This window comes from Rhipicephalus microplus, chromosome 7 (genome assembly GCF_043290135.1).
Source record: "Rhipicephalus microplus isolate Deutch F79 chromosome 7, USDA_Rmic, whole genome shotgun sequence".
Classification (NCBI taxonomy): Eukaryota; Metazoa; Arthropoda; class Arachnida; order Ixodida; family Ixodidae; genus Rhipicephalus; species Rhipicephalus microplus.
This window is the reverse complement of record NC_134706.1, coordinates 122,956,214-122,982,823: the sequence shown is the minus strand read 5'-3', so window position 1 is coordinate 122,982,823 and position 26,610 is coordinate 122,956,214. Positions and strand designations below refer to the sequence as shown.

At 45.1% G+C, this 26,610-nt stretch overlaps 1 protein-coding gene across 4 annotated transcripts in view; it reads right to left on the bottom strand.

The window, feature by feature from the left end:
- Positions 1-26,610, bottom strand: part of LOC119179556 (uncharacterized) — an 87,634-nt gene that overhangs the window by 33,846 nt on the left and 27,178 nt on the right. For all 4 annotated transcript variants that reach the window (XM_075869624.1, XM_075869623.1, XM_075869626.1 and 1 more), the window contains 5 exons: positions 26,064-26,420; positions 24,096-24,322; positions 19,269-19,533; positions 15,190-15,376; positions 3,544-3,801 (listed from right to left, as the gene is read on the bottom strand). In XM_075869624.1, coding sequence (XP_075725739.1) covers positions 3,544-3,801; positions 15,190-15,376; positions 19,269-19,533; positions 24,096-24,322; positions 26,064-26,420 — 1,294 coding nt within the window. The remainder of the gene's footprint in view (positions 1-3,543; positions 3,802-15,189; positions 15,377-19,268; positions 19,534-24,095; positions 24,323-26,063; positions 26,421-26,610) is intronic.

Sequence of the window (26,610 nt, the reverse complement as noted above, 5' to 3'; positions counted from 1 at the left end):
AAATCTTATCCCAGCTAACTAATAAACACCCTAACGCACGTATCCTGCTTTATGGGGATTTTAACTTTCCCTCCATTAATTGACTCGATCAGGTTTCACCAACCTCGGGAAATACTGAAGCAAGAGAATTCGTCGATGTTTGTCTCAACTTTAACCTCATCCAACAGGTAACCGAACCAGCGCGCGTCACTAGTAAATCCTCAAACATTTTAGACCTGGTACTAACAAATAGCCCAGAAAGCTTTAAATCTATTGCATACTTACGTGAAATCAGCGATCACAAAGTCATTCATACCATATTTAACTTCACACCAAAAATATGCCCTATCTTCCGCAAAACGATTCACTTGTATGATAAGGGTAATTATGAATTAATTAATCATGAATTACGAGATTTCCTACCATACTTTAACTCAGACTCGGTTTCTGTTCTCTCAATGACAGCTGGCTAATGCTTAAGGACAAGATAACTGACTTGACTAATAAATTCATCCCCACAGTGAGCTTTACTGCCAATAAAAATAAACCATGGTTTTCCAAAAGTTTGAAAACCCTTGAAAATAAAAAAAGCACCTCTTCCGTGCTGCAAAGTTTAATGGTAATGCGTGCGCATGGGGCAAGTACTATGCTGCGGAAGATGCTTATTATGCTGAAATTAGAAAAGCGAAACAGACATTGTATCACAATGATTTATCTAAAATTCTGAAATCTAACCCTAGAAAATCCTGGGGAAAATCATAAACCCGCAACTAACACGAGACATCATGCTTACACAGGATAAAAATTAAGACGTAAGCGAGACTGTTTGTGCCAATATCTTTAAGACCGCGTTCTCATCAGTGTTCACTAAAGAAGCCAACGTACCGTTTCCTATGCCACCTACTACGACATTACCAGTGATGGCCCCTGTTGGGTTATCCAATAGTGGCACTTCATCACTCATTGACAAATTAAAACTTTCATCATTGGCTGGCGTAGACAATAGTAACTCTAAATTCTTAAAAAATACTACGAAAATTATTGCAGTGTACTTTTCGATGATGTTCTCATTGTCACTCGAAACAGGAATTTTACCAGACGACTGGAAGGAGAGAAAGGTCATTCCAATCCACAAATCAGGTAACAGACAGTCCCCCTTAAATTATCGGCCCATCTCTTTAACAAGCGTCCCCTGCAAAATCATGGAACATGTCATATATTCTCACATCATGCACTTTCTTGACACCAACAATTTTTTTCATTCTTCCGAGCACGGATTTCGTAAATCATTATCCTGTGAAACCCAACTTGCTATATTTATTCATGATATACACTCTTCTCTCGACCGTCACTTTCAGACCGATGCAATCTTTCTCGACTTCGTAAAAGCCTTTGATAAGGTACCGCACAAACGCCTACTGTTAAAACTTTCCCAGCTGAACCTACACCCCAGCAATCTTGCATGGATCACACAATTTCTTACTAACCGCTCTCAGTTCGTCTCCATTTAAAATACCCGTTCTAGCTCCCTCCAAGTAACATTCGGCGTCCCCCAAGGATCTGTACTCGCACCCCTCTCGTTTTTAATATATATTAATGATCTTCTTGTTCATGTATCTTCCCATATCCGTTTATTTGCCGACGACTGTGTCATCTATCGCACAGTTACTAACATTTCTGATCAAACTACACTCCAACAGGATCTTGATCTCATGCAACAGTGGTGTGATCTTCGGTTAATGAAGCTTAACCCCACTAAATGCAAACTCGTCTCAGTTCAACGCCAGCGTAATCCTTTATCATTCTCATACCTAATCTCTAATTCCGCTATCGAACAAGTTCAGTCATATAAATACCTAAGCGTCACCTTAACATCTGACCTTTCCTGGAACGCACACATCAACAACATCATATCATCCGCGAACAGATCCCTCGGTTTCGTAAAGCGTCATTTGCGTCACGCACCACTAGACATAAAACTTCTGGCTTACGAATCGCTCATCAGACCTAAACTAGAATATGCAGTGCCCATCTGGAGCCCGCACCAGATATACCTAATAAACGAAATAGAATCTGTACAAAATCGTGCCACTAGGTTCATTCACTCTTCATATTCATACGACATAAGCATATCATCCCTAAAACGTGACATTGATGTTGCTAATCTTTCTGTGCGTCGCCACATCGCCAGCCTCTGTTTGATTCACAAGTTTTTTCACAGTTCCCTCAATTAAGCACCTTACATCATCCCACCAATGCGCATCTCATCGCACAACCCATCCTTATTCAATCGCACGTGCACGCGCTCGCACTACTACTTTTTCTGCCTCATTTTTTCTTCGCACAGCAGTGGACTGGAATGGCCTTCCCCGTGACATTGCAGGCATCACGTGTTCATTGTCGTTTGCGCAAAACATAAATACATATTCTTTGTCAGAAGATCACTCTCTGTAACCTCCATTTGTTAATCCACCCCTTATGTAATACCCCCTCACCGGGGTCTTTAAGGCAATAAAGTGCAGTGAGGTGAAGTGAAGAGTACAGGACTTATTTAGCACAAGACACAAGCAATGTGACACAGCAATGAAACTCCAAACTCCACACAGTTGTACACCTGCCTTGAACCCTAAATTTCAGTCGTTCTGCCTTGTCCAGCATTTATGAATATCCCCACGTCTTCAGATTAAAAGAACCAACAAATGCTGGTCTGCTTTCCCTACAACCTCTGGCTCTTTATGCCTCGTCTTTAAAGAATGTGTATCAAGTTATTTCGATTACAATAGTCTACCTGTTCACTCTTGGAAGGGCCAACTTGCATTTGATAATAGCCTCTTAGTTGCACTGCACAGTGAATTTCATTTGAGAAACTATGCAAACGTGCCACTTTCCATTAAGCCACAAGTGCAGGAATGAAGTGCACACTTCGACCCACCCCTTAAGTCATTCTTGCAAAGAAACAAGTTGCCTATGCTAAAGGCAATAATGCTTCAGTAGTATGTCTACAGCAAAATTTACTGATTACAATTAGCACTCAACATCCTCAGAAGGAAAAAGGAAACATTACCCAGCTGCACCGGAAGAACAAACAGCCCAAAAAGCTTTCTTGCAGGATCAGTACTCTTGATCCTGTAATACTTTAGTATGAACTATCAAACATATCTTCAGAGGCATACGTTTCCAACAATAGCATCGGAGGTTTTACGTCCCAAATCTGCAATGCAATTATGAGGGGCGCTGTAGTGAAGGGTTCCGAAAATTTTGACCACCTAGTGTCCTTTAACGTGCGCCGACTTTGCACAGTACACGAGCCTCTACTATTTCACCCCCAGCAAAATGCGACCGTCATGGCCTGGATCAAACTCTTGACCATCGGTTCAGCAGCTAAGCAACACAGCCAGCGATCCACCGTGGCGGACAGCACACATTCGCATTCTCATGCTGTAATGCGGGCTATCAAGCACTTGCCAAGAACCCGCAATACAGCTTGGAGTGTAAACATATACGCAAAATTTATTGCACTCACAACCTGCAACTTCACCTCGTGAGCACATCACAAGAACTTACCGACTGCATTTCGGTACACAGCAAGAAGCAGAGACCGGAAGAACGGATCCAGCGTGAGCTGAAAACCCGCCTTGGAGAGGTCCTCGTACGGAAGCTGCAGCTTGGACCATGCAGACAGCACGTCGACAGCCCTGGCCTCGTTGACGAGGGCATCTGTGAACTCCAGGATCATGGACTCTTGCAAGTACACAAAAGTGTCGGTTGACACCCCCAGCTGCTCTAGGATGGTGATAAGTGGTCGATTCAGGGTCACCGAACCTGGCAAGAGGCACAAAATAAAAAATTGATTGATGTGCGAGCTTTAACATCCCAAAACCACCATACGATTATGAGAGACGCTGTAGTGGAGGGCTCCGGAAATTTAGACCACCCGGGGTTCTTTAACTTGCACCCAAATCTGAGCACTCGGGCCTACAGCATTTTTGCCTCCATAGAAAATGCAGCCGCCACAGCCGGAGTTCGGTCTCGCGACCTGCGGGTCAGCATCCGAGTACCTTAGCCACTAGACCACTTTGGCGGGGCGGAATGACCATGTGCATGACAATGAGGACTAGCGAAAGCACCGACAATGAGCGAATTGTGACTGGCCTTCAAGACAGCATATTCTACTTGCTAAATAAAGCTTTTTCTGTCTACATATGCGCTATGTTGCCAGAGCAGTAGCTTTTGTACAGCCTTTCCTTTGTATCAGATGTGCAGACAATACGCGAGGAATTTTTTTTTTTTTTCTTTCTTAGCAGGCTCAAAATGGGGGCGCGGATTATATGCAGGTGCGGGTTATACGTGCAAAATACATATGCTAATAAGCGATCTATACACATCAGTTCCTCAGAATGACAACACCAGAGGTATCATGACCAAGCGACAAATTTCAGCAGAGCTTTTTGCACTTGCAATGTACAGTGATCCCCCATGGCGACTGCCAATTTGGAGCAATTTTTGGAGCAGTCAAATTTTAGTTTTGGAGCACTTTGGAACAGCCAAACTTTAGCTTTGGAGTATTTTGGAACAGGTAATCTTGCTAATAGAAGCATTTTACAGCAGTAAAATTTGTTTTGGAGCAGGTAATCTTATTATTGGGAGCACTTTGGCATACATATACATTCATAATGGAGCACTAAAGAGAAGAAAGTACCTCAGACACTAATATTAAATGGACACTGACTTAGAACAAAGGATCTTTTAAGATTGAAAAAGGCTTTAGGAACTTTCACGTCGTCCTTTTCACCATCTCAGGTTTATATAGGTAAAACGTCTATTTCTGAATTTCGCGCTGAAATCTCTGCATGTGATATCAGGAATTTCAATGTGTTTTTTCTTTTACTTTAGAAACATTCGCTCAAAGTAATTTTTTTAGACTTAGTACGTTAGGTCTAGAGCCATCTCTGAAGTCAGTTTACTTTGTCTTTAGTACTTAGGACCTATGTAGGACCTAGTAAAAAAACGTCAAAATTTATAAAGTCACGGCAATTGATGCAACTATGTGAAGCCAGCTGAATTTTCTCTTTCCATGTTTTCTTGCTTACCGAGAGAGTTCTCATGGCAAGCATAGTGACTTTGGAATTATGAAAGCGTAATTTACTAATGTCAAATCTCACTAATTCGAACATGCTTAATTTGAGCTTCAAGTTAATTAGAACTGATGCTGTGGTCCCGTCAAAGCTATGTGTATTCAAATGGGCGAAAATGTTCTGTAATCCAAACACGGAAGCACTTGTAACAGTTAATTTGAACATACCGTGCTCAGAAAATGCTCACAGCGCCACGCCCAATCCTACGGAGGCCCCCCTCAACACCTCAACGCTGCACGCCAAGAAGTAAAAGAAGTAAAAGAAAGGCTGGGGCGAATGTTAGCTCTCTCTCAAATGCCAATCTGGGACACGCCTGTGCCACGCTTCTCCCTTTTCCTTCCCTGCCACATAGAGACCCTTCTCCTTTCAACGCCGCGCGCGGAAATTTATAAAGTGGTGGTGGTGGCGGTAAAGAATGGGGGCGTTATTTAGATGGTGGTAGTAGTGGTTAGAAGAAAAAAAAGAAGAAAGGTGCCCAATTTCTACAGCCCGGTAGTAAGCACGACACAGCGCCTTCACGAATGTTTGCTCTCTCTAAAATGCCAAGCTGCAATGCACAGGTGCCACGCCTCTCCCTTTCCCGTCGCTGACATGTAGCAACCCTTCTGTCAACGCCGCGCCCGAAGAAAGCACAAAAAAAAAGGTGCCGTAGAGTGTTGGTTATCTATCAAATGCCGATCTGCTTCTCTCCGCATGGAGATGCTCCTCCTTTCTCGTCACGTGCTGGCCACGCTGTGGCTGCAGTGCAAAGGGTAGCAGCGGAGACTCAGCCGTTGTCGTCTTAACATCTAGTATCGGCCTCCCAACCTCGACCAGGGGGCACTGCGCCGCATGCGTTTTGTCGCCTTTTTAGCAAGAGCCGGTGACTCAATACCCCGCTGCCACCTTCTGCCTGCGCTATCTCAGCACGTTCACTTGCTGTTATCTGGTCGCCCTCTATGTGCAGCGTCACCTGCGACTTGCTCCGAAGGTTTGAAAAGACTAAAAACTTTTTCACAGTGTGAATGCTGTCTGAGCTGAGAACGATTCATTGACAACCTTTGCGGGCCAAGCAAGTCAAACATCATGTCTTTGAGCTAGTGCTATGTGAATGTCAATGGTGAATAGCTGGCTTTCTACGACACTAAAAGTGGGTGAACGGCATGAATTTTCTAAGTATGTTACCGGTAAAATGCGCATTTGCTGTGGCCTTTGTGTCTTTTCGGAGCTGTCAGCAAACTACCTCCACACATTCGCGTGCATTTGTATTCGGATTTCTATTGCTTGAATGGCAAGTTTTTCAAGCGGCTTTCAATTTATTAGGGGGTCAGTGTGAAGAGACTAAACTTACGTCTGCCCTGTTCAGTACTTGACACCATTTCAGTGCAGTGTGTTCGGTTTCATAAGAAGTTCACTTTTGCAGAGCTTTTCATCGGATGTTAACAAGGTCGTATCGTAAGTTCAATGACACCTTCAATTTTTTGCAGCTCCTTTGAAAGTATAATGATGCTCGCCAAAAAGCTTTTTCATGTCCACTTGAACCATGCATGTTTTTTGCAGCACATGTTTCATTTCGGATAATATCTACGCCTCATCACGGAGCGTGTTCACTGATTCGAGTGTCGATTAGGTTGCTTCGACAGCTCCCTTGGTCGTCATCATATTACACGATACTCGCAAAGATCTAGCAAGTTTTTAGTTACGCTAAGATTTGCCCCTGATAACCGCGTCAAACTTCATGACACTATCAAAAGTTTTATATTTGCGTTGGTTCTTTTTTCAACTGACTTTCATAGCGGCAGCTCTATACCGCCCGCGGCTCGGGTACATGCAAGGACATACCGTATTTACTGGCGTAATCGGCACACTCGCTTACTAGGTGCACCTCTCCTTTGGTCGCGGAAAAATTCAAACGTTTAAATTTGGCGCATAATATGCGCACCCCGAACTTGGCCGTGATCAGAAACGATTCTACCCCTCAGCGGTACAGTTGAAACGTGGTCTCCATACCCTGAAAGAAAAAAAAAAAGCATATCTTCGCGCAAATATCGAGTGCGACGACCTAACCAACGTGTTTGTCGAAATAAAGCTTGAAAAAAAAAAAGAGTCTATGAGCGAAAAAAAAATGGCTGTTCCATCAATTACTGACATCTCCAAATCGCCATGCTCCTTGGAGGTCACGAGTACAACGCCGGGGGCTCGATCGCCATCACCACCATCAGAGAAAAAGAAACAAACGCTATACTGCAAGCGGTGTGCGTACGTTGTAGTCGTGTGTTCAACTTTGGTACCACCATGGAGAAGTACGCGAGCTATATGGCTCGATTTAAACTGAAGGCAGTGCAGTACGCGCTGGAGCGTGGCAACTGGGCTGTAGGCAGGCACTTCGGTTTTGAAGAAACCAGTATTCAGTGCTGGAAAAATCAAGAAGAAAAACTTAAGGCGACGAAGAAGACTCGACGGGCTTTCCACGGTGCCAAGTCTGGCAGGTATCCGAACGTCGAAGAGCAACTGATCCGGCATATACAGGAGCTACGACAAGATGGCTGTGCTATGTCATTAGATATTGTGCAGACTGGGGCACACAAAATAGCCCGAGCGCAGCGCATCAAAGCAAAAGAGTTCAAAGCCAGCTCCGGATGGACAACCCATTTCATGCGGTGCTATGGCCTCGCACTGCGAAGGCGGACCACCGTGTGCTAGTGCTTGCCCGCAGCATATGAGGACAAAGTGGTGGACTTCCACCGTTTCGTTATAAAGCTCCAACAGCAGAAAGACTTCACCCAGATCGACAATGCTGATCAAACCCCCTTTGCTTTGATATGCCGCGAAACACGACAGTAGAGAAGAAACGTGCATGGAGCATCATTGTCAGAACGTCTGGCGCTGATAATTAACGAGGCACCATAATGCTGGCGGTGACAGAGGATGGGCGCAAGCTACCACCTTACGCTATTGTTAACCGTAAGACGTTCCCAATGGCAAATTCCCCTCAAGGTATTTAGGTCAGAGTCCAGGAAAAAGGCTGGATGAGCAGGGAACTCATGGTGGAGTGAAACAGTCTGGGGTCGGCGGCCAGGTGGTCTGTTTCCGTTCATGCTTATCCTGGGACAGTTCTCGTAGGTACCTAGTAGACCGCGTACGAAATGGGCTAAAGGAGCCGCGCACAGATCTGGCAGTGATTCCAGGCGGCCTCACATTGATACTGCAGCTTTTGGACATGTCCTTGAATAAGACTTTCAAGGACAACGTTCGAAGGCTGCACAGCACCTGGACGGCTGGAGGACAACATCAGCTGACTTCAGGTGGTAAGATTTAGAGGCCACCTGTGAAAATGCTGTGCGTTTGGATTGTGGAAGCATGGCAGGCGATCTCCGATGAAGTCATCAAGAAAAGCTTCTAGAAGACGGGTGTCTCGAATGCACTGGATGCGAGTGAGGACGACATGTTGTGGGCTGCGGATGATTCGGACACTGAAAACGAATTACCACTCGGCGTCGATGAATGTGTGCTCTCCGACTCAGACTCCTAATAGAGAAAAGGAGGAACACCCACGACTTTTGTGTAAATTAATTTTGTGTGCGTGTGTGTGTGCAGTTGACGGCTCTCGCTCGTTCATTAAAAGATACACAGGTATGTTTGTTTTATGGCTAATTAATTGATGAACGATAAAGTTGCCCTTTACTTGACAAATGTGCAGATATAAAGCACGAGAACCGAGTCAAAAAAATTTTACAAAATTTTATTCTGCGTAATTGGAGCACCTCTAACTTCGTGCTGGATTTTCTGAAAAAAAAAAGTGCGCCTATTATGGGAGTAAATATAATATTTTTTGCGCCAAAACCATCATAACATTAGGAGGCACGCCATGGTTTGAGACTCTGAATTGATTCCGGCCATTTAGGTTCTCTTTTTTTTAACGTGCACTTAAATCTATCTCAAGTGTATACGGTGGGACAACAACTGACAGAGGGTGCACACACACCGAGCGTCACTTCTGTTTACATTGAGCATCATAGCACTTGGCATGTTGTTGTTGCTTGAAATATGCAACGCTAACAAGCCCTGTCTATCATTCTTGCACCAAAATCTGAGCGCACTGTTACTGCGTTTCGCTCCCCTGGAAATGCAGCTGGCATGTGTGGGAATCAAACTCATGACTTCTAGTATCACACCTCATTATACCAACTTATCAATGGGTGTTGCTTGCAAGATTTGTACGTATAAACGCTCAGCGCGAACCCGCAGCACAAATATGTCAACACCAAGCAGCGACGAGAAGTCTACAACCATTCGCTGAATAAAACACTTGCTGAGCTCCCAGTACGGTATTTTAATGTGTTAAGCTAGCAAGCTCCACCGCTTTCGCACTACCAATAGTTGTCTCTGAAAGCCAAAGTTCATTCGTGAAATGTACAGTGGTTGTCTATTTGCTGTAGTTTCAGTTTAAAAAGACGCTGTTTTCTTTAGTATAAGTCCTGCCATCGCGTTTCGTTCAGTTAATACAGTGGAACCTCAATTATACGGCTTTCAGGGGACCACGCAAAACAGTCGTATAATCTGGGCATTGTATAATTGAAAAACTAAGAATATAGCAATGACAATCAGCCTTGCCCCGAAAAATGGGTATAGACCACCTGCATAAGCCCACGGCACGACCTTGTGCCTCTGCTAGAAAGGTAGATTAAATTGTTGTTAGCAACAGCTAATGGCAGTGTAACTTAGATGAAAGAGGTGCGAGTGAATCTCTATTATCAAGTTTAAAAAGAATTGAATTCAACGTGCATCTTTCTACCGATAAATAGAGTCCGAAAATTCCCAGCACGTGAAAGTGAAAATGAAACCATGTTGCCAATAGCCTCCCGTCAGAAGAGTCAGACACAATGGCAACCGACCACAAGTGCATGGAATGCCTTCGTGTGCAGCTGAGCTATGCACGTTGCGATTTGTGACCTTGTGAAGTGCAACTAGTGATGTCCCGCTGTTAGTATGAACGTCGACGTCAAGTGAAAGTAATCTTTCACAGTGAAAACAGCTGCGTCGTGCCCTTATGTGTCTGCAAGACTGTGACTGCGAGTGCGACAAAGGCGGAAGATCAGCTGTATTATGTCGACCAGAAAATGTTTCCATGGACCGAAAATGTGGAAATATCAGCTTTTAGGCCGGCTGCAGCTACTTTGTGTGGATAGAGCTTGACTAGGTAGCGACCCCCAGATACGTGCACACGTGACTGCACCGTTTGTAGAAGAACATGAACTTCCAGGAGAATAAGTTTTCCATTCTAAGAAGACATCCGTCTCGCTCTCTAACTTTCCAATCGTCAACCTAGGGGAACGCAAGTTTATATTTTGCACTCGTGAACACAGTCGAGCCCGCTTATAATGAACCTGAGCCTGACGTGGCATACACTCGCTGTATCCCGAAGTTCGTAGTAAATGAAACACAGCCTTTAAAAAAGTTGCGAGTGAAAACACAAACTTTTTCACGCAAAAAAGTCTGTGATGCACGTGTTTCGAAGAGTAGAAGCGATAAGGGCGGTCTCTAGTTTATTTCAAACAGTAGCGTATTTGTTCGCCGAGGCTCGAGCCATAAGCTGCATGAGGGACTGGCTCCAAAGTTTCGTCGTTCTGACAATTCGATTTCTCCAAATCACTTTTGCCACGTACTTCGTTCACAATGCCCTAATTCGTGCACGGTTCCGGCATCATCATCGGCCGTAATGAAACTATCGCAACAGACGTTCCACCCGTTCTCCCATGTCGGAGTCGACGGCGCGCTGCCACAAATCGCCACCAAACTGATCCAGTTCGGAAGCTTCAGGCTCGGCATCGGGCCCGACGTCGACGAAGTCATTCTTGCGAAAGCAGTTTCGCGCGCCTGTAGCCGTCACCACCACCCATGAAATATTCACCATCTCCACAACCGAATACCGAGACGCCCGAAGCAACAAGTTGGCTGCCAAGTGGTCAACAGCTATGCTTTGCAGAGCGAGCACTCTGCAACGCGGCACCTAACGCGCGGATTACGCTCAAGCCAAGCGGTCACACTTTCGATGTTTTGTTGAGCAGCAGAAAAGAGCGTGCAAGTCCTCCCGTCTGCCATCCTGATCAGGCATGCACACCAAGAGCAAGCAAGACGCACACACGCAACACACATGCCAGAACGCAAGGAACAGCTCTGGGCCCGTTTCTAGTCAGAAAACGGAACTAACTCGAGCGAGCGTGGCTGGCGTGCGGAGCGGTGGAGATGGGCGACGGGGTTGCGATCAAAAGAAGAGAGCAGATTTGCGAAAGAAGGGCAAATACTTGCGATAGAGTGAAGAGAGGGGACACGGCGGAAGGGCGACCTTGAAAACCAAAAAACGCAGGAAGAAGGTAAGTCAGGTAGCTTGCTTGAAAAGTCCGGGAAACGCGCAACTCGCACATAGAAAAACTTGAAAGAGTGTCTCCGCGCGCATAAGTGGCAGTGTTCAAAGAATTGGCGGTCGTGGTCAAAAAATCATTTTGTTGCGCCGGCGGATGTGCATGGCCTCACCGACTTCGATATTTCGCGATTCGTTCCGCGCAAATTAACAGCCGTTTTCACGCTTCCCCATGCGTGCGGAAGACATGCTGAGCCGAGTGCGAAGTGAGAAAGAACAGGTCCTAAACACAAAATGAACCACCAATTATCAGAGTCGGTGGGGTAGCAAGCGCGCATGCTCTAGACGCAGACGATCGGATACAGTCGGTGGCCGACAATGTTGGCAAATGGTCTTGTCAGTACCAGCGATCAAAAACAGAGAAGATGGCCGACCGATCTTTGAAAGAGCAGTGGCAATGTGAAAACATGGGCCTCGTCTGGCAATGCGGGGTGCTTAGAGTAGTGGGGGGAACAAAGCACAGAGGGGTGCGTAACAAAAAGTGGTCGAAGAGAGCAGCAACTACAAGGGCGCAAAGGCAGGGCCGGCGTTTAACAATAAGAATGTATGGGCCACCTCGCCGATGCCTGATCCGTGGTCGAAAGTGGTTTACCGGGAAGTCGGCTGTGCACCGACCCCGTTCGCTGTAACCGATCGGTGGAACTCGGAGACGTTCGTTGAAAGTGCGACTTTGTGCCATTGAACCAATGTATATTTTCCCAGACACACGGATATTGTTAGTTTTAAGCAAAAGTTTGTTTTAAGTGGGGCCGTTATATGTGGGCTCGACTGTATTTGGTCCACACTTGATTCAAGTAAAGGTGTTCTTTTTCCTTTTGAACGAAATCTGAATGTCGGCATAAGATGCGAGGTCGGCGTAAAACTGCCTCGTATAACCAAGGTTTTTAATACATTATTCCTATGGGGATTGCGCCAGGACCTAACCGATTCATCACAAAATGTGGGTCGTCGCGAAACTGGGGGACGTATAATCGAAGTTCCACTGTAGTTTGCAGTACTGTGCATGACAAAAATTTTTTAAAGTAACAACACCGCGGAGTATCTGCGAACTGCCATAATCCAGTCCTAACACCTATGCTTCTCGCACTGCTCATATTGGAAACTGTAAAACTTGACGGGCAGTTTTCAGGTCATCGTCATGCTTAAACTTTTGTAGCAGCTCACAGTGCAGCAGTAGTGCGTGCCTGCTTTCCAGAATGATGAAGGAGCGCTTCCCATAGAGTGCAAATGCAAGATAAGCGCTCCAAGAAACACGTTTTCTGCACTCGCAATAAGAAAACCCAGCAAGCGCAGCCCGTCCGAGCGACCGGAACTTTGGCCTCCTTCCGCTAGGGCGGTGAACAGCGCTGCGCAACCTTGAGCCTGTGTAGGTGTTCTGAGGTGTCTACGCTGGAAATAGCTACGCGCAACTTCTCTTGCCAGGAGAATGCTGAAGCCGAAGTAGAAATGCTTTGCAAGCTGCGTGCTAAATTGATTGACTCACTGCAAGGCAAATGTGTACATACGTGTATCACCGATTACTTCAACTGATGACGGATGTCCTGTGATTTGTGAATGAACGTTAAGTATTCTGAAACTTCCCTCTCGTGTGTTAGCTCAATGCACATGCGCCACTGCATGGTAAGCCCTCCATTCATATAGCTTTCATTTATTTGAACTTTTTTTAATTCAAACAAATTCAGGCCCCTTCAAGTTCGAATTATCGAGATTCAATTATATGAGAAAAATAATCTTTCTTTTAGTGTCCCTTCAATATGGAGCTCTTACAAAAAGCTATACAAGTGCACACGCATGTGCACTTGATTGATGTCCTGGATATAAATGTTGTATGAAATTTTAACTTCAACGGCAGGGTGATGTCCTTGAAATGCGAAAATTTGGTCCAGTACTTGAGGCCTTTTGCGGTCTATCGCCTTTTATTTTATAAAATAAACAATATGTCTCGTTTGTTGCACGTTGGTTTTGTTCCTACGTGTAATTACTTTTTGTTGCAACCGGGTACGTTTGCAAGCGGGTTTCGTTTCGAATTACAGTACATATAAATGGTGCTGGCGTACGTGAGTAAATCAATGCAGAACCAACACCACTGCAATCGCCATCGTTAACAGTGACATATCTCTAGCCTTCTGCTATAGTTGCGCTTATCAGAGCTTTGGTTGCGGTCCTCCCGCAGGACGAGGAATTTCATTGCTCCGCAGAAGTTCTGGCAGCATTTTTAAAAGAGGCAATGGCCTGTTCGCGGGAAGGTAAAAAGTTCTCTCATTAGACTCCACTGCTGTCCGTGGTAATTAAAGCATTAATTATAGTTATTTAAATACTGCAGTGATTACAGAGTCTAACAATTTTAAGATTTCTGGTGTCATCAGATGCCCAGCGAACCGCATGGGGCCCGCGGGCCACAGCTTGCGGACCCTTGAGATAGACGGTTGGGCGCAGTTTAGCGCAATTTACGTCAATTTTATCAGGTTGGTGCAGCAAATATCGTTTGGCGCACTTTGGTGCAGTTGGCGTAGAAGTGGAATCCCGGAATATGGAAACCAGCTAATTAGTGCCACCGTTGATACAATTACAATTATCCAGCATTTGCAAACACTGTTGCTTTACCTTGCTCCTGCAGACATCTGTAAGAATAGGAATATTCATCTATTTCAGGCCCATAGTCAATGGCCTACTGTGTTTCAAAATGACCTTAAGCAATGATCGATATGTGGGATTCAAAGCCCCAAAACCACTGTATCGTTATGAGTGACACCGAAGTGGAGGGCTCCGCGAAATTTCGACCACCTGGGGTCCCTTAAAGTGCACCCAAGTCTGAGCACACGGGCCTGCAGCATTTTTACTTCCATTGGAAAATGCAGCCCCCGCAGCTTGGATTCAACCCCGCCACCTGCGGGTCAGCAGCTTAGTACCTTAGCCACTATACCACCACAGCGCGGCTAACTTTAAAGCAATGCCAACCCAAGTGAGTAGCACTGGGAATAAGCGAAAGCTAAGCTCCTAGTCTGACATGCGAAAGAATTAAAGGGGCCCTGAAATACTTTTTTTTAAGTAACCATGGAATGAATTCGCTGGAAGAGCTTATTGCCTCACGAATTCAACGCGGCAATGATTTTAAGAATCCGTCCAGTGCGAGTGGAGTTAAAAAGATTTATCGCATGCTGCGATCACATTCTCTCTTCTCTCGCCACGAAGAAAACGCTGGCAGATAAGCAGGTAGAAATGGGAAGTGGCAAAAAAAGTAAGTCTCGCGTGCCTCGTGACCTTGCGCTTTTTTTCTTTTTTTTGTCTTCAAGTACGCAGCTTCTGCAGCGCTATCACGCGCACACGCGTGAACAAGTGACTGCCTATCGCGGCTATCTCTGCAACGACTGAGCGGGCCATGTTGAAATCGGCCAATGGCTGATATATGAGCTTTTTACGAACAAGTTTTGAGCGTCTTCTGTGATTGGTCGAAACAAAAGAAAGCAATTTTTAGCCAACTTTGATAATTTATTGTGAATCCCAGGCCGCATGCTGCGCTATAATATTTGGCTCGCGTGTTGCCGGAAGCCGCTACTACTGATTGACAGCGTTTTCTGACCATGCTCAAAAAGTGCTGCCCTCTAAGCATCGCATCCTGCCATTTGTGCAAACGAAAGATAGTCAGCTCCAACAGCCATCAATCGCTTCACATACGTGGTGCAGAGACTTTGACCACTTCGAGGTACTCCGAGCTGTAGCAGGGAAACTTCTGCATGCTGGGGCGAAGGCAGAGAAGCTTCTTCTTGGGGAGGGCAGGGTTGACGCAGAGCATGCCCTTGGCCCCAGCGTACCGAATCTGGATGGCCGACGGCCGCTCCGTCAACTGCATCACCTTGTACACCTGCACACACACACACACACACACACCTTTACATTTAAAATACTGCCCAGATGACTGTCTTGAATATAGGGCTTACTTGCATTAAATGAAATGGCCTGGACCTTGAAACTCTTAAACAAAAATATACAGGCAACCCTTGGGTCATACAGCTGAACCCCTGTCCCGTCGCGGTGGTCTAGTGGCTAAGGTACTCGGCTGCTGACCCGCAGGTCGTGGGGTCAGATCCCAACTGCGCGGCTACATTTTCGATGAAGGCGAAAATGCCGTAGGCTTGTGTGCTTAAATGTAGGTGCACGTTAAAGAACTCCAGGTGGTTGAAATTTCTGAAGCCCTCCACTACTGCATCCCATGATCGTATGGTGGTTTTGGGACATTAAAACCCCACTTATCAATCAAATACAAATACTTATGACCCAGTTCCATACCTCGTTTTAAGTTGTCTGTATGCACCGTGTCGACATGGTGTACAGTAAGCTCCCATTAAACGAAACCTGAAGGGGCCAGGAAATTGCGTTCTTTTTAACAGGAGTTCAGTTTACCGAGAAATAAACAAGGGCGGAGAATCCAAGCACGAAAACAATCGCACCAGAGGTAGTTGTTCCATTTCAGCAGCAGTTCCGTTTAACAAATTTTCGTTTACGGCAAGTCCACTGTAGAAGGTCCTGGTGAGAGTGGGGCATTGAACTAATAATTGTTGAGGGTTTCAAGTCTTAAAGCCACGGCATAATAATGAGAAGCTGCAGTGGAGGGCTACAGATATATAGACTATCCGGAGTTGCCTAAACTTAAGCAAATGGGCCTCCAGCATTTCGCCTCCATCAAAATGCAGCTGTGGCAGGTGAGCGTCGATCCCGCGACCTTCAGGTCAGCAGTCAAGCACCATAACCATTAGACCACTGTGGAGGGTCAGCGTCCTTGAACTCACTCCGGCAGTTTTGAATTCGCCAATGTAAACCTCATTACAGAGGGCCTTTCAGTCAAACGACCATTCCGTAGAAAACTTAATACTAGTCGACTACTTTAAAAGGCTCAGCACTCTAGCACATTTAGGAGAGAAGCTTCTTATGGTCGTGGCTTGTCCACTGACGAGCGCCGTAGCTGCAATTAACGAAGATGCTTACGACTATGAACAAGCCTGCTCTAGACTACACATTTTCTTTCTGCCATCACGGCACAGCACATTCAACGTACCCACTATACATCGTGACGATCACTGACAACAACTGGCTTGTGCTTTATTTCGCTTCACGACGCATTTCGTATGACTGGAAGCAACCAACAACCGCCAAGGGAATGTGCACAGACCTCGTCATTGCCTACACAGCTAGATCCGATACCACAGAGCAGTAATAATTAAGGCAAAGCAAAATTCACAAAATCAACAAAACATATTACGAGCAATAAACTGTGTATATAACTGCAGTGATCAATGTAACGGGTGATTTACAGTACTAACACGGAACGATCCCATTGCTTCACCCACACATCAATTACTTCATGAATATGCCGCGATATCTTTTTAGAGCTTCGATGTAGAAAGGATCGACACATGCGAGTACTGCTTTGAAGGAAAACCAAGTGCACTCCATCTGTCTAACAATAATTTGTCTTTCATATCTCTCCCTGTATTTCTGCCGCTTTCATTTGTTCAAAGTACTTTCCATTGAAATATGACTGGCTGCCATCGCAACAAAAGAAGAAATCCACAGGTCGACATAAAGCAATCAAATTCTTTGACAACACCCCACATGCAAGCACCAGCAAGCTCTTTTCATGCAGTCTTGCACACTCCTGACAGTGTAGACAAAACTGGTAGCTATGCCAGTCCTCGACCAAGAAAACGGTCCATAGACATTTTCAAGGTTGCGATAGAAGCTGCAAGCGTTGTGCCCCAAGATATTTCTGGCTGTTTCATTTATCATTCACCAACACTGAAGCAAACCATGTTTTTAAGTTGATCCAGAATAAGAAAAGCCTCTTTTAACGCTTTCGGATCAAAGACGGGCATGTAGAATTCAAGAAAACCTCTCATAATCTGGTGTGTAACTAAGAAGAATACTTATTCGACATACCCCCTTCAGCAGCGGTGTGTGTGATTGTAGACGCCAAATATGGAGGTGCGTCATGCGCCGAGTGTTTTTTCAGATGACCCAAAACTGTGTGCACATTCATGCAGGCTTCCTCAGTTGACTACTTGTGGTAATCTAACTCCATTGTGCTGCGTTTTGCTGCAGATGATCACTTTGTTGGACACACTACAATGTACGGCAATCGTTCGACGTGCCGTTTAACGTGAGCAATGTCAAGAGTACTTTTCTGGCTTAAAACAAATACTACAAGCAAAAATCAAAGTGTGCATGCATTTTCGGTCTAATATTTTATTCTTTTTATCCAAAAGTTGAAGCCGACTGATTGCCAAATAATGAGATATTTCATGACACGCTATATAAGAATAACTACTGAACTCTCAGAAAACGTGTGTTTATTTTATAGTTTGGACTGTAATACTCAGTACCTTGGAATCATGTCATATGAATTTGATGCATTTGCAAACAGTTCATCACAATTTGTGCTTGAAGGGGATATTTGGCTAAGCGCATAAAGAAAAGTGTTGGAAGTCTGTGGGCTTTTCGCCAAGGCCTTTCTTCCCTGCCACTGCCGGTATGCTGTGTCTGAAGGCAGACCTGGAAGTCGTTAAAGTCTGCATTTGTACACAGCGACTTTGTACACAGTGTCAGTATATAGCTGTAAAAATGACCTGGTCAACCAGATGCACAATCGCATTGCACATGTGGACTGCATATGCTCTGTTAATGATAATGTTACGCGCACCAAATACATTGCAACGAAGATAGTGGACACGAAACTCGAGCAGAGAAAGAGGAAGGTGACTAACTGCGCTCGCCGGCCTACATTAAGTTAGCTATTGTGCTAAATAAATCGCTTCTTTGTAGAGCCATTTCCTGCCTGTAAAGGTGCCCTGCAACACTTTTTGAGCATGGTCAGAAATTGCTGCCGATCGGTAGTTGAGGCTTCCAAGAACACGCGAGCCAAATATTATAGTGCAGCACACGGCCTGCAATTTACAATAAATTATCAAAGTCAGCTGTACATTGTTTTCTCTTCTTTCAGCAAATGATGGAAGACGCTCAAAAATCACTTGTAGAAAACCATCTATCAGCCATTGGCCGATTTGAACATGGCGCGCTCGGTGGTTACAGGGATTCCCACGGGAGGCTGCGACTTGTCCTGCGTGTGCGCGCGGTCACACTGAAGAAGTTGCGTAATCGAAGAAAAAAAAAAAAAAGGTGCTCAAGGTCAATAGGCACACCTGACACTTGCTTTTCCTGTGCCATCTCACCCTGCTTAGCTTGCAGCCTACAACAAATCTTTGTAATTCCGCTCATGCTAGGTGGACTCAAAATTTTTGCAACCTTGAGCACTTTTTCGTTTTTTTGTGCGTTTTAATATGGATATTTTCTGTGCAATCATGCGTGCACGCGTGGACAACTTGCAGCCTTCTGCGGCGGCTGAGTAATGACCGAGTGCACCATGTTCAAATCAGTTAATGGCTGTTCCAATGACTGTGGCAAGCCAATTTCGCGCTTCTTCAGTCATTTGTTGAGAGAAGAGAAAGCAATTTTGAGCTGACTGAGCATTTCTGAATTCCAGGTCACATGCAGCACTACAATATTTGGCTAGCGAGTTCTTGGCAGTTTCCACTACCTATTTTCAGTGTTTTCCAACCATGCGCAAAAAGTGTTGCAGGGCCCCTTTAAAACACCACATTCCAATATGTACAATTTGTACGACTTTTCTGTGGGGTTTGCCTACAATCTTTGAACACGGTCAGAGCTGCCACTCGAATCTGCTGTGGCACACTTCAGCTCACCTCTTCGGCGAGCTGCACTGACATCATGCCAACACCGTCGGAGAAGATGTACGGCTTCCTGCTGACGGGGTGGGCACCGCCGATTATGTCCGGTACCTCCTGCACCTCGCACGGCTTGACATGTACAGACTGCTCGGTCGAAGAGAAGCACTGGCCCATGCGTGCCATGCGCTTAGCCACGTTGGGGATGCCCTCAAACTTGCCCATCCACTGGCGGATCGTCACGGCATTGTTCTGCCGCTCGTCGGCTGCGTACATCCACGTCCTGCGCGATGACAGCAACAGCAAACTGAGGACCTCGGCTTACAACACAGCATGCAAAATGGCAGATCAAAAGAACAGCAGCACGTCCCAAGCCAATCATAAGTGAACAACAAAAAAGAGCAAAACTGGCCGATCTTAAGGCCTTAGCGTGGCGTGCTTGGCTAATGGCGCAAGCAAAGTAGAGTCGAACCGCAGCCTGTCCCAGATAATGCAAGACGATGCAAACACCCGCGCCACAAATAATGTGCAAGACTCGCTACGGCATCCCACGTAGAGGGGCAAACCTTTCGTCGCTTGTGCTCGGCTCGAGCCGGCAGGTAATGTCCACCTGGTAGCTGCACAGACCGTCTCAGTTGGTGGGCACGACAGATGAGCAATGGTGGAAAATAAGAAACAACGTGGAGGCTTTTTTGCTGGCACCTGACATTTCCCCTCGAGCCTGAAGAGTTTCTCTCTTAAAACGAAAGTGATAATTCAAAAACCCGCCCATACAAAAGCCTACTAAAGCTGCGAGCGAGAAACTTGAACTGGTGTTCAAGGGAAACCAGAGTATACGAATTCAAACAGCACACAAAAGACAGGCACCAGAAGACGAACTGGTAATGTAGGCTAGCAGCTACATTATTAAAATTCAAGTCATGCAACAAGACTGAGCGGTTGCTAATGAATTAACTAGTGTTTACAGAGAGCTGCACATTGAATACAAAACAACTCGAAGGGTGGTTGGTCTCTACGTGCCTTTTGCAGGATGAAGACAAACTGCACCTTTCCTTCCCACTTTAGCCACGATCGTACACTAGCAATCGAACACTTTCACTTGCACAAAGCACATACAGGACAGCACGTATAGGATCAATATGTGATTGACTAGGACTTCTATATAAGTAACAGCAGCACTAGAATGAGGTTCAGTAATCAATGTTACTATATCCAATGACATCACAACATTCTATAACTTTATGTTATTACAGTATATGCTACATTAAAAAATATTTTCCTAATTGCTCATTATACAGTAGAACCGCATTGATACGCTCTCACTCAATACGATTTTCCGGTTCCTACGCTCAAAATCCCGAAAACTAAAAATGCCCCCATAGAGCTATGTGTTAATACACTAATTCCCAGAAAATACGATTATTTAACAGCAACACTTGGCATTGCGGCAAACTGTGATCATAAGATACGTTCCACGGGCGAAAATTTTTATTCTGCTGTGCAAAAAAAAAAATGCTCTCGCATGCTTGTGAATTGCCAAGTGGCAGACTGCGGCCGCGCGGTGATGGTGGTTTCTTTGCTGCGTTCAACTGTCAACCCCTCTCCCAAGCAGACACACGTCTGAGCCGTCAAAGTCTTCAAACGGTTTTCAAAAAGTGCCCATCATTTTCTGTAGCACAGTGGTTTTCGCAATTTAGCATGGCCTGCAAGGCTGCTGGATCATCTGTACGCGGTTGCTGCAAGCACTCGGCCTCCCAGGCCTGTTTTCATGCTCGTACTGCACCATAGGCCCGGCGAATGCGAGCTTTGTCACGTTTCTACTGTCGGTGCTCTGCAATAGTTGTCCGTGGGCTACAACTGTGGAGGTTCTCCACAGCGCATGGGCTCTAAGCCACGGTCGCAACGAGATGGGCGATGTCACTCACAATGCAGCCAATGGCACACGTGGTTTACAACGCTGAGGACACCATGACTCTGACACCGATGCCGAATGGTTTAAGGATATGCAGGCCACGCCAGGTTTTCTCTGGCCGAGCCCTGTGCGAGGCTTCACGTTGCTCAGTATATTTAGTTTGCGATTTGAGACAGTAGAGTCTAGCGTGCGTCGAAGAAGCACGAGCCCTTGTCGATTAAGGAGATGCGAATCGACATGACGAACGAACTTGGACTGCCAACGTCTACTGTGAATACCGTGGTGTTGAAGCAGAAAGAGATCGAGACGAACGCCTTCGTGTTTGGCAGCGCATCAAAGCAAGCCCGTGAGGCCTGCCATGGAGAGCTGGGGGTGGTGCTATTGAAGTGGTTTAACGGGGGACGAGGGTCTTAAAATTACACAAAATTGTAAAAATGCTGACTTCCAAAATTGCAATTTGAGGTATTTATAGTCTGAAGAATGTTCTGGAAAATTTTTGTATTATGACAAAATACCAATTTTTCATAATAGCTTAATATATTAAATTACAAATGTTTTTAAAACTGGAAACATAACTTTCCTAGCATTGTCATTTTTGTGGAATGAATCTGCATTACGGAAGTTTTGAGCAAGTTTCTGTGAAGATATTGTCACACGCTAAGAGCTCGAAGGAAGGTATAAAGGGACGCGACTGTCAAAAATCTCAGAGACAAAGAAGGACGTCTCCGCTGGCACGGGTTGCTCGTCTTCGTCTTCCTCGTTCACGGGCACAGAACTGACCCAGTGTTCACTGGCACAGAACACCAGGTGGCAATATATAAACAAACTTGGTACCATTCTTTTCTGCTGCACTTGAACTACAGGCTGAAGCTTTTCTTTTCTTAGTAACCTTGATAAAATTGTAATTGAATGATAAAAATCAGCTAACTACTGGAAGCTCATTTTTACCTTCCAAGTTTAAAAATTATTTCTGATGAAAGAAACAGCCGTTCTCACATCTAGTTTCCTTTAGCCTGAGGTATAAACCTTTTTGAGGAAACATGTTTTGAAAACTAACTTGTTTGATTGTGATTACTATAGTGAACCTTAAGAAATTACCTAATTAAAATGTGAAAATTTGTCATTACATTTTCATAAATGAGATATATGAGATCTGTATGCAGATTTAAAAGCTCCACTCAATGGTATACATGCATGGTAATTTTCATGAAAGTAGGGAAAAATAAATAAAAAATCTTTTTTAAGACCCTCGCCCCCCTAAGCAAGCATGGACCCCTGGAGTTAACTTTGACGGCAGCGTGCTTAAAGGGGCCCTGCAACACTTTTTGAGCATAGTCAGTAAACGCTGCCAATAAGTAGTAGAGGCTCTTGACAACACGAGAGTCAAATATTATAGCGCAGCACATGGCCTGAAATTCACAATAAATTATCAAAGTCAGCTAAAAATTGCTTTTTTTTCTCTCAACCAATCACAGAATAAGCCCAAAAATCACTCTTAGTAAGCCCATCTATCAGCCACTGGCTGATTTGAACAAGGCGGACTCAGTTGCTACAGGGGTCACCGCGAGAGGCCGTCGCTTGTCCACGTGTGCGCGCACTATCGCACTGAAAAAGCTGCATATTCGAAGAAAAAGAAAAGAAAAACGTGTTCAAGGTCACGAGGCGCGAGTGACATTTTTTGTCTGCCCCTCCCATTTCTCCGTGCTTAGCCTCCAGCGCTTTTGTCAGGACGAGAGAAGAAAGAATGCAATCGCAGCGTGTGACAAATCTCCACTCCACTCATACTGGGCGGATTCTAAAAATTTTTGTGGTGTGGGGCAATACTTGTGGGGCAATACGCTTGCCCAGTGAATTAATTCTATGGTTAACCAAAAAAAGTGTTTCAGGGCCCCTTAAAGAGCAGCTGTTCAGGAAGTGCGGTTTTCGGCAGTAGTTTGCATCAGAGGACTCAGGGCAGCAAAGACAACTCTGTGACATGCGTGTTTGACATCGATAACGACGTCGATGAGGATTTCCTCTCCACCGGCGCTGACGCGCCCTTCGCCAAGTTCGCCTTAATAGATGACAATGTCCCAACTCGCTAAGTGGCACCGAAATTGTCATGGAGGTGGGGGGGGGGGGGGCAATGAAGCTAAGGAGGCGGGGTACAAGGCACCGGGAGACGGCGGCGAGAACGAAAATGTGCGCCGACCGGCTAACTTCGCCGAAGCCCTTGCTGGACTGGAAGCATTACAAAGCTTCTTTTACAGAAAAAACAATAAAAATGCGGACAAGAATCTGCAAAGCGTGCAGAAGCGGCTTTTCTTGCCCAAAGGTGAGAGGCAGCCGCAGAACATTACAATGTTTTTTCGAGAAATAGATGTTTTTTGCTCTTACATCTATCTATATAAACTTGTCAGCCTCATTTTTTTCTAGAATCTGATTGTACGTTTTCCCACATCGTACGTTTATTTTTTTCGCATTTTTTCTAAAGCGTATCAACGAGGTTCTACTGTACACAAGGTTCGCTGTTGGAATTGAGAAAATGGTAAATTTCAGATTTGAAGCAAACTTGGAATGAATAGTCGTGTAGTTCAATGTCAGCAAGTTCAAACAGTATGTCTAGCATATAACCTGCTATACTTAACCCATAAAAGCTGTATCTGGGTGAAGATAGCATGTACAATTATTCTTGATTTGCAGCAGTGCAGATGCTTTCCGCATAGCTTGCTCCACAGCCTAGCAGATCTGCCCCGCAGTGAAACCAACATTTCAAAGAATGACACGCGGTACAGTTTATATTTTATATTGTTAGTTTGCCCAGGCTTGCTCAATGCAGTACCAAGCTCAAACTGCCATTCTCAATAAAAGCGACCAGTAGGCTAGCTGGTCATGCTGTGTCCTCGCGTTTCCTTGCACTAAACACAAGTTGTGATGTTTTCATTCAATCGTACCCGTGGTCACGAAGCTGACTAGTGGAAGGTGCCAGAAACTTGAACTCTCTGGTGCCAACTTGCAGCCCATCGTGCAGGAAGCGGGCGACGACGGCATTCAAAATCGCATCCCGTGACGAGTGCAGGTTGAGTGAGAAGGACAGTTTGTCCAGGTTGTCGTCCCTGAACGACACTCGTATGGCAAATTCCGCGTTGAACTCGCGCAGAATCCTGTTCTCAAAGTGAACCTGCAGCAAAATGCAATTTCAGTAAATAGTCTTACCACAGTACATGTAAAAAGATACCTATGCACAAACTGAAATACACTCAAACCTTAATGTAACAGACATGGATATAACGAAATATTGGTTATAACGCAGTAAACAAAAGATAGTCTTGCAATACAGTGTTATGATGAACCTTTTTAAGAAATTTTCAGATACAACAAAGTTGTTTTCTTGTAAGATGCAACCTTGTTATGATGAGGTTTGAGTGTACATAATGGGTGCAACGTAAGCACATGTGAAATTGTTCAAAATATATCTTTTGAATTTCTTCTCATCGCTTCCATGGCAGTGTTAATGACAGCACAACTCCACCCAGGCCGCCTGCTGTAAGAGGAGGAGGAGGAATAAATGAGGAAGGACAGGCCGCCTGCTGTAAGAAAATTTGCTTTTACAAAGGACCTGCGAATGGCACAACAGCTTCTGCATACAAATAATGCTTGGTGTCCCCCTAGAGAACAGTGGCACATTTTGAAGCAGGAAAGTCGGACTAATGCATTCGAGTTGAAACAGCAATTTTACTACATGCATTTCGTACAAGGTGTGCCACCTCAATCAGGCGCTGTGCTGGCATGATCGTGCATGGCAAGTACAAGCTGACCGACTGCGCTTGCGCAAATACCCCAGGGGGCTATTGAAGAATGGTGACAGCTGCAGAGGTGGAAGTTCACCCCTCAGCTCCGCAGGTCACACACTTTCAAAGAATGAATTGGTCTTATGTTTTTTTCCAACTGCTGCTCATTACAGCAGCAAGACAAACATGAAAATCCTCACTTAAGCTTAGATTTATTCCGCCACGCACACGCAGTAAACATGTGCCTGCAAGGCATAAGAAAAGGCGGGGTCACAGCTCCGAAAGTGCATAGCCTCCCATCAACATGTGTGAAAATAGCATGCTATAATACCATTCAAAGGCTTCCTACATGTAGCTGAGCTGTTTCATCCATCCATGTAAGTTGTCAAAACATACTGAGACTGCTTTACACCCAAGAAATCCATTTCTCAAGTTGGTTAATGAGCATTTCAAATTTTTACAAATCACATGCGTTCATGCACAATGTAGAGTGACAGTACTTGCAATGGACATCTTCGAAAAGATGTCCAAAAGGGCTACCCACAAAGCACAATGACACTTACCTTATTAGTTAACAGCGAGCTCTAGCAGTGAAGCAGCATTCTATACCAATACGCCATAGGTAGCCACAACTCACGCCTCTCATGTCTTGCTTGCACTTTGTTAAAATCATGTACACTCAAAACTCAATATAACGGACACAAACATAATGAAATATATGCTATAATGAAGTAAATGAAAAATAGCCTAGCAATAGATACAGTGTAAGATTAACCTTCTTATCAAATTTTCAGATATAACAAACTTAATTTCTTGCAAGATGCAACTTTGTTATAATGAGGATTGAGTGTATCCAGAAAAAAAATACCACATTTCGTCGCATAAAACCCGCACAAAATATACGGAAACGTCAAAGCCAAAGTAAGGTGGCGAGTTTGTTTCATGCTGCTACTTCATGGTAATGCAAGAAAATCTACGTCACTGTAATACACTAAAGCCATTTTCCCTATATTAATTTTTTTTGTGTATGGTTGTCAGGGGTGTGCATAACAGGTAGGGACATGTCATACGTGAGAAAATACAGTACCACTACAGTTCCTACTTTTGATTTTAAGAACTCTCTTCGCATACCTGCGGAGGACGAAAAATGAGCCGGCCAGGCGTGACAAACACGCTCCGCACGAGGCACGTGCCACGGGCCAGCTGCGGCGGCTTCTCGTCCTTAAACAGGCTGCAGGTTGCGTAGAAGGCTGGCCCAAACATCACGACGTTGCCCGCGTCAATGCTGGACACAATGTGGCTCAGCACCCGCTCGACGACCAGCGGCTCCTCCTTTGATCGCTTCTTGATGTCCCGCATAAGCTTCTCAAATGTGGTCCTCGACATAAGCGCCATCTGATCGAGAACATCAAACGTGATGTGCAGGGCTGCCTTGAATGCATAGGCACAGGGAAACGGCAAAGTCCTCTCCATTTCCTCGCAGCGTGCCTGGGAAGTTTATGCAGAGAATCACGTTGCGTACACAGCCTCCCCTGAACAGGCACGCCAAGAGTGACAGGTCTATGACAGCACATTGCAATGTCATCAGATGCTACCGGCATTTACCATATCTCCCAAACAAATATCAGAAACAGGGTATTGATTATGGCAACAACGGTAAAAAATGTCACGATTTTTC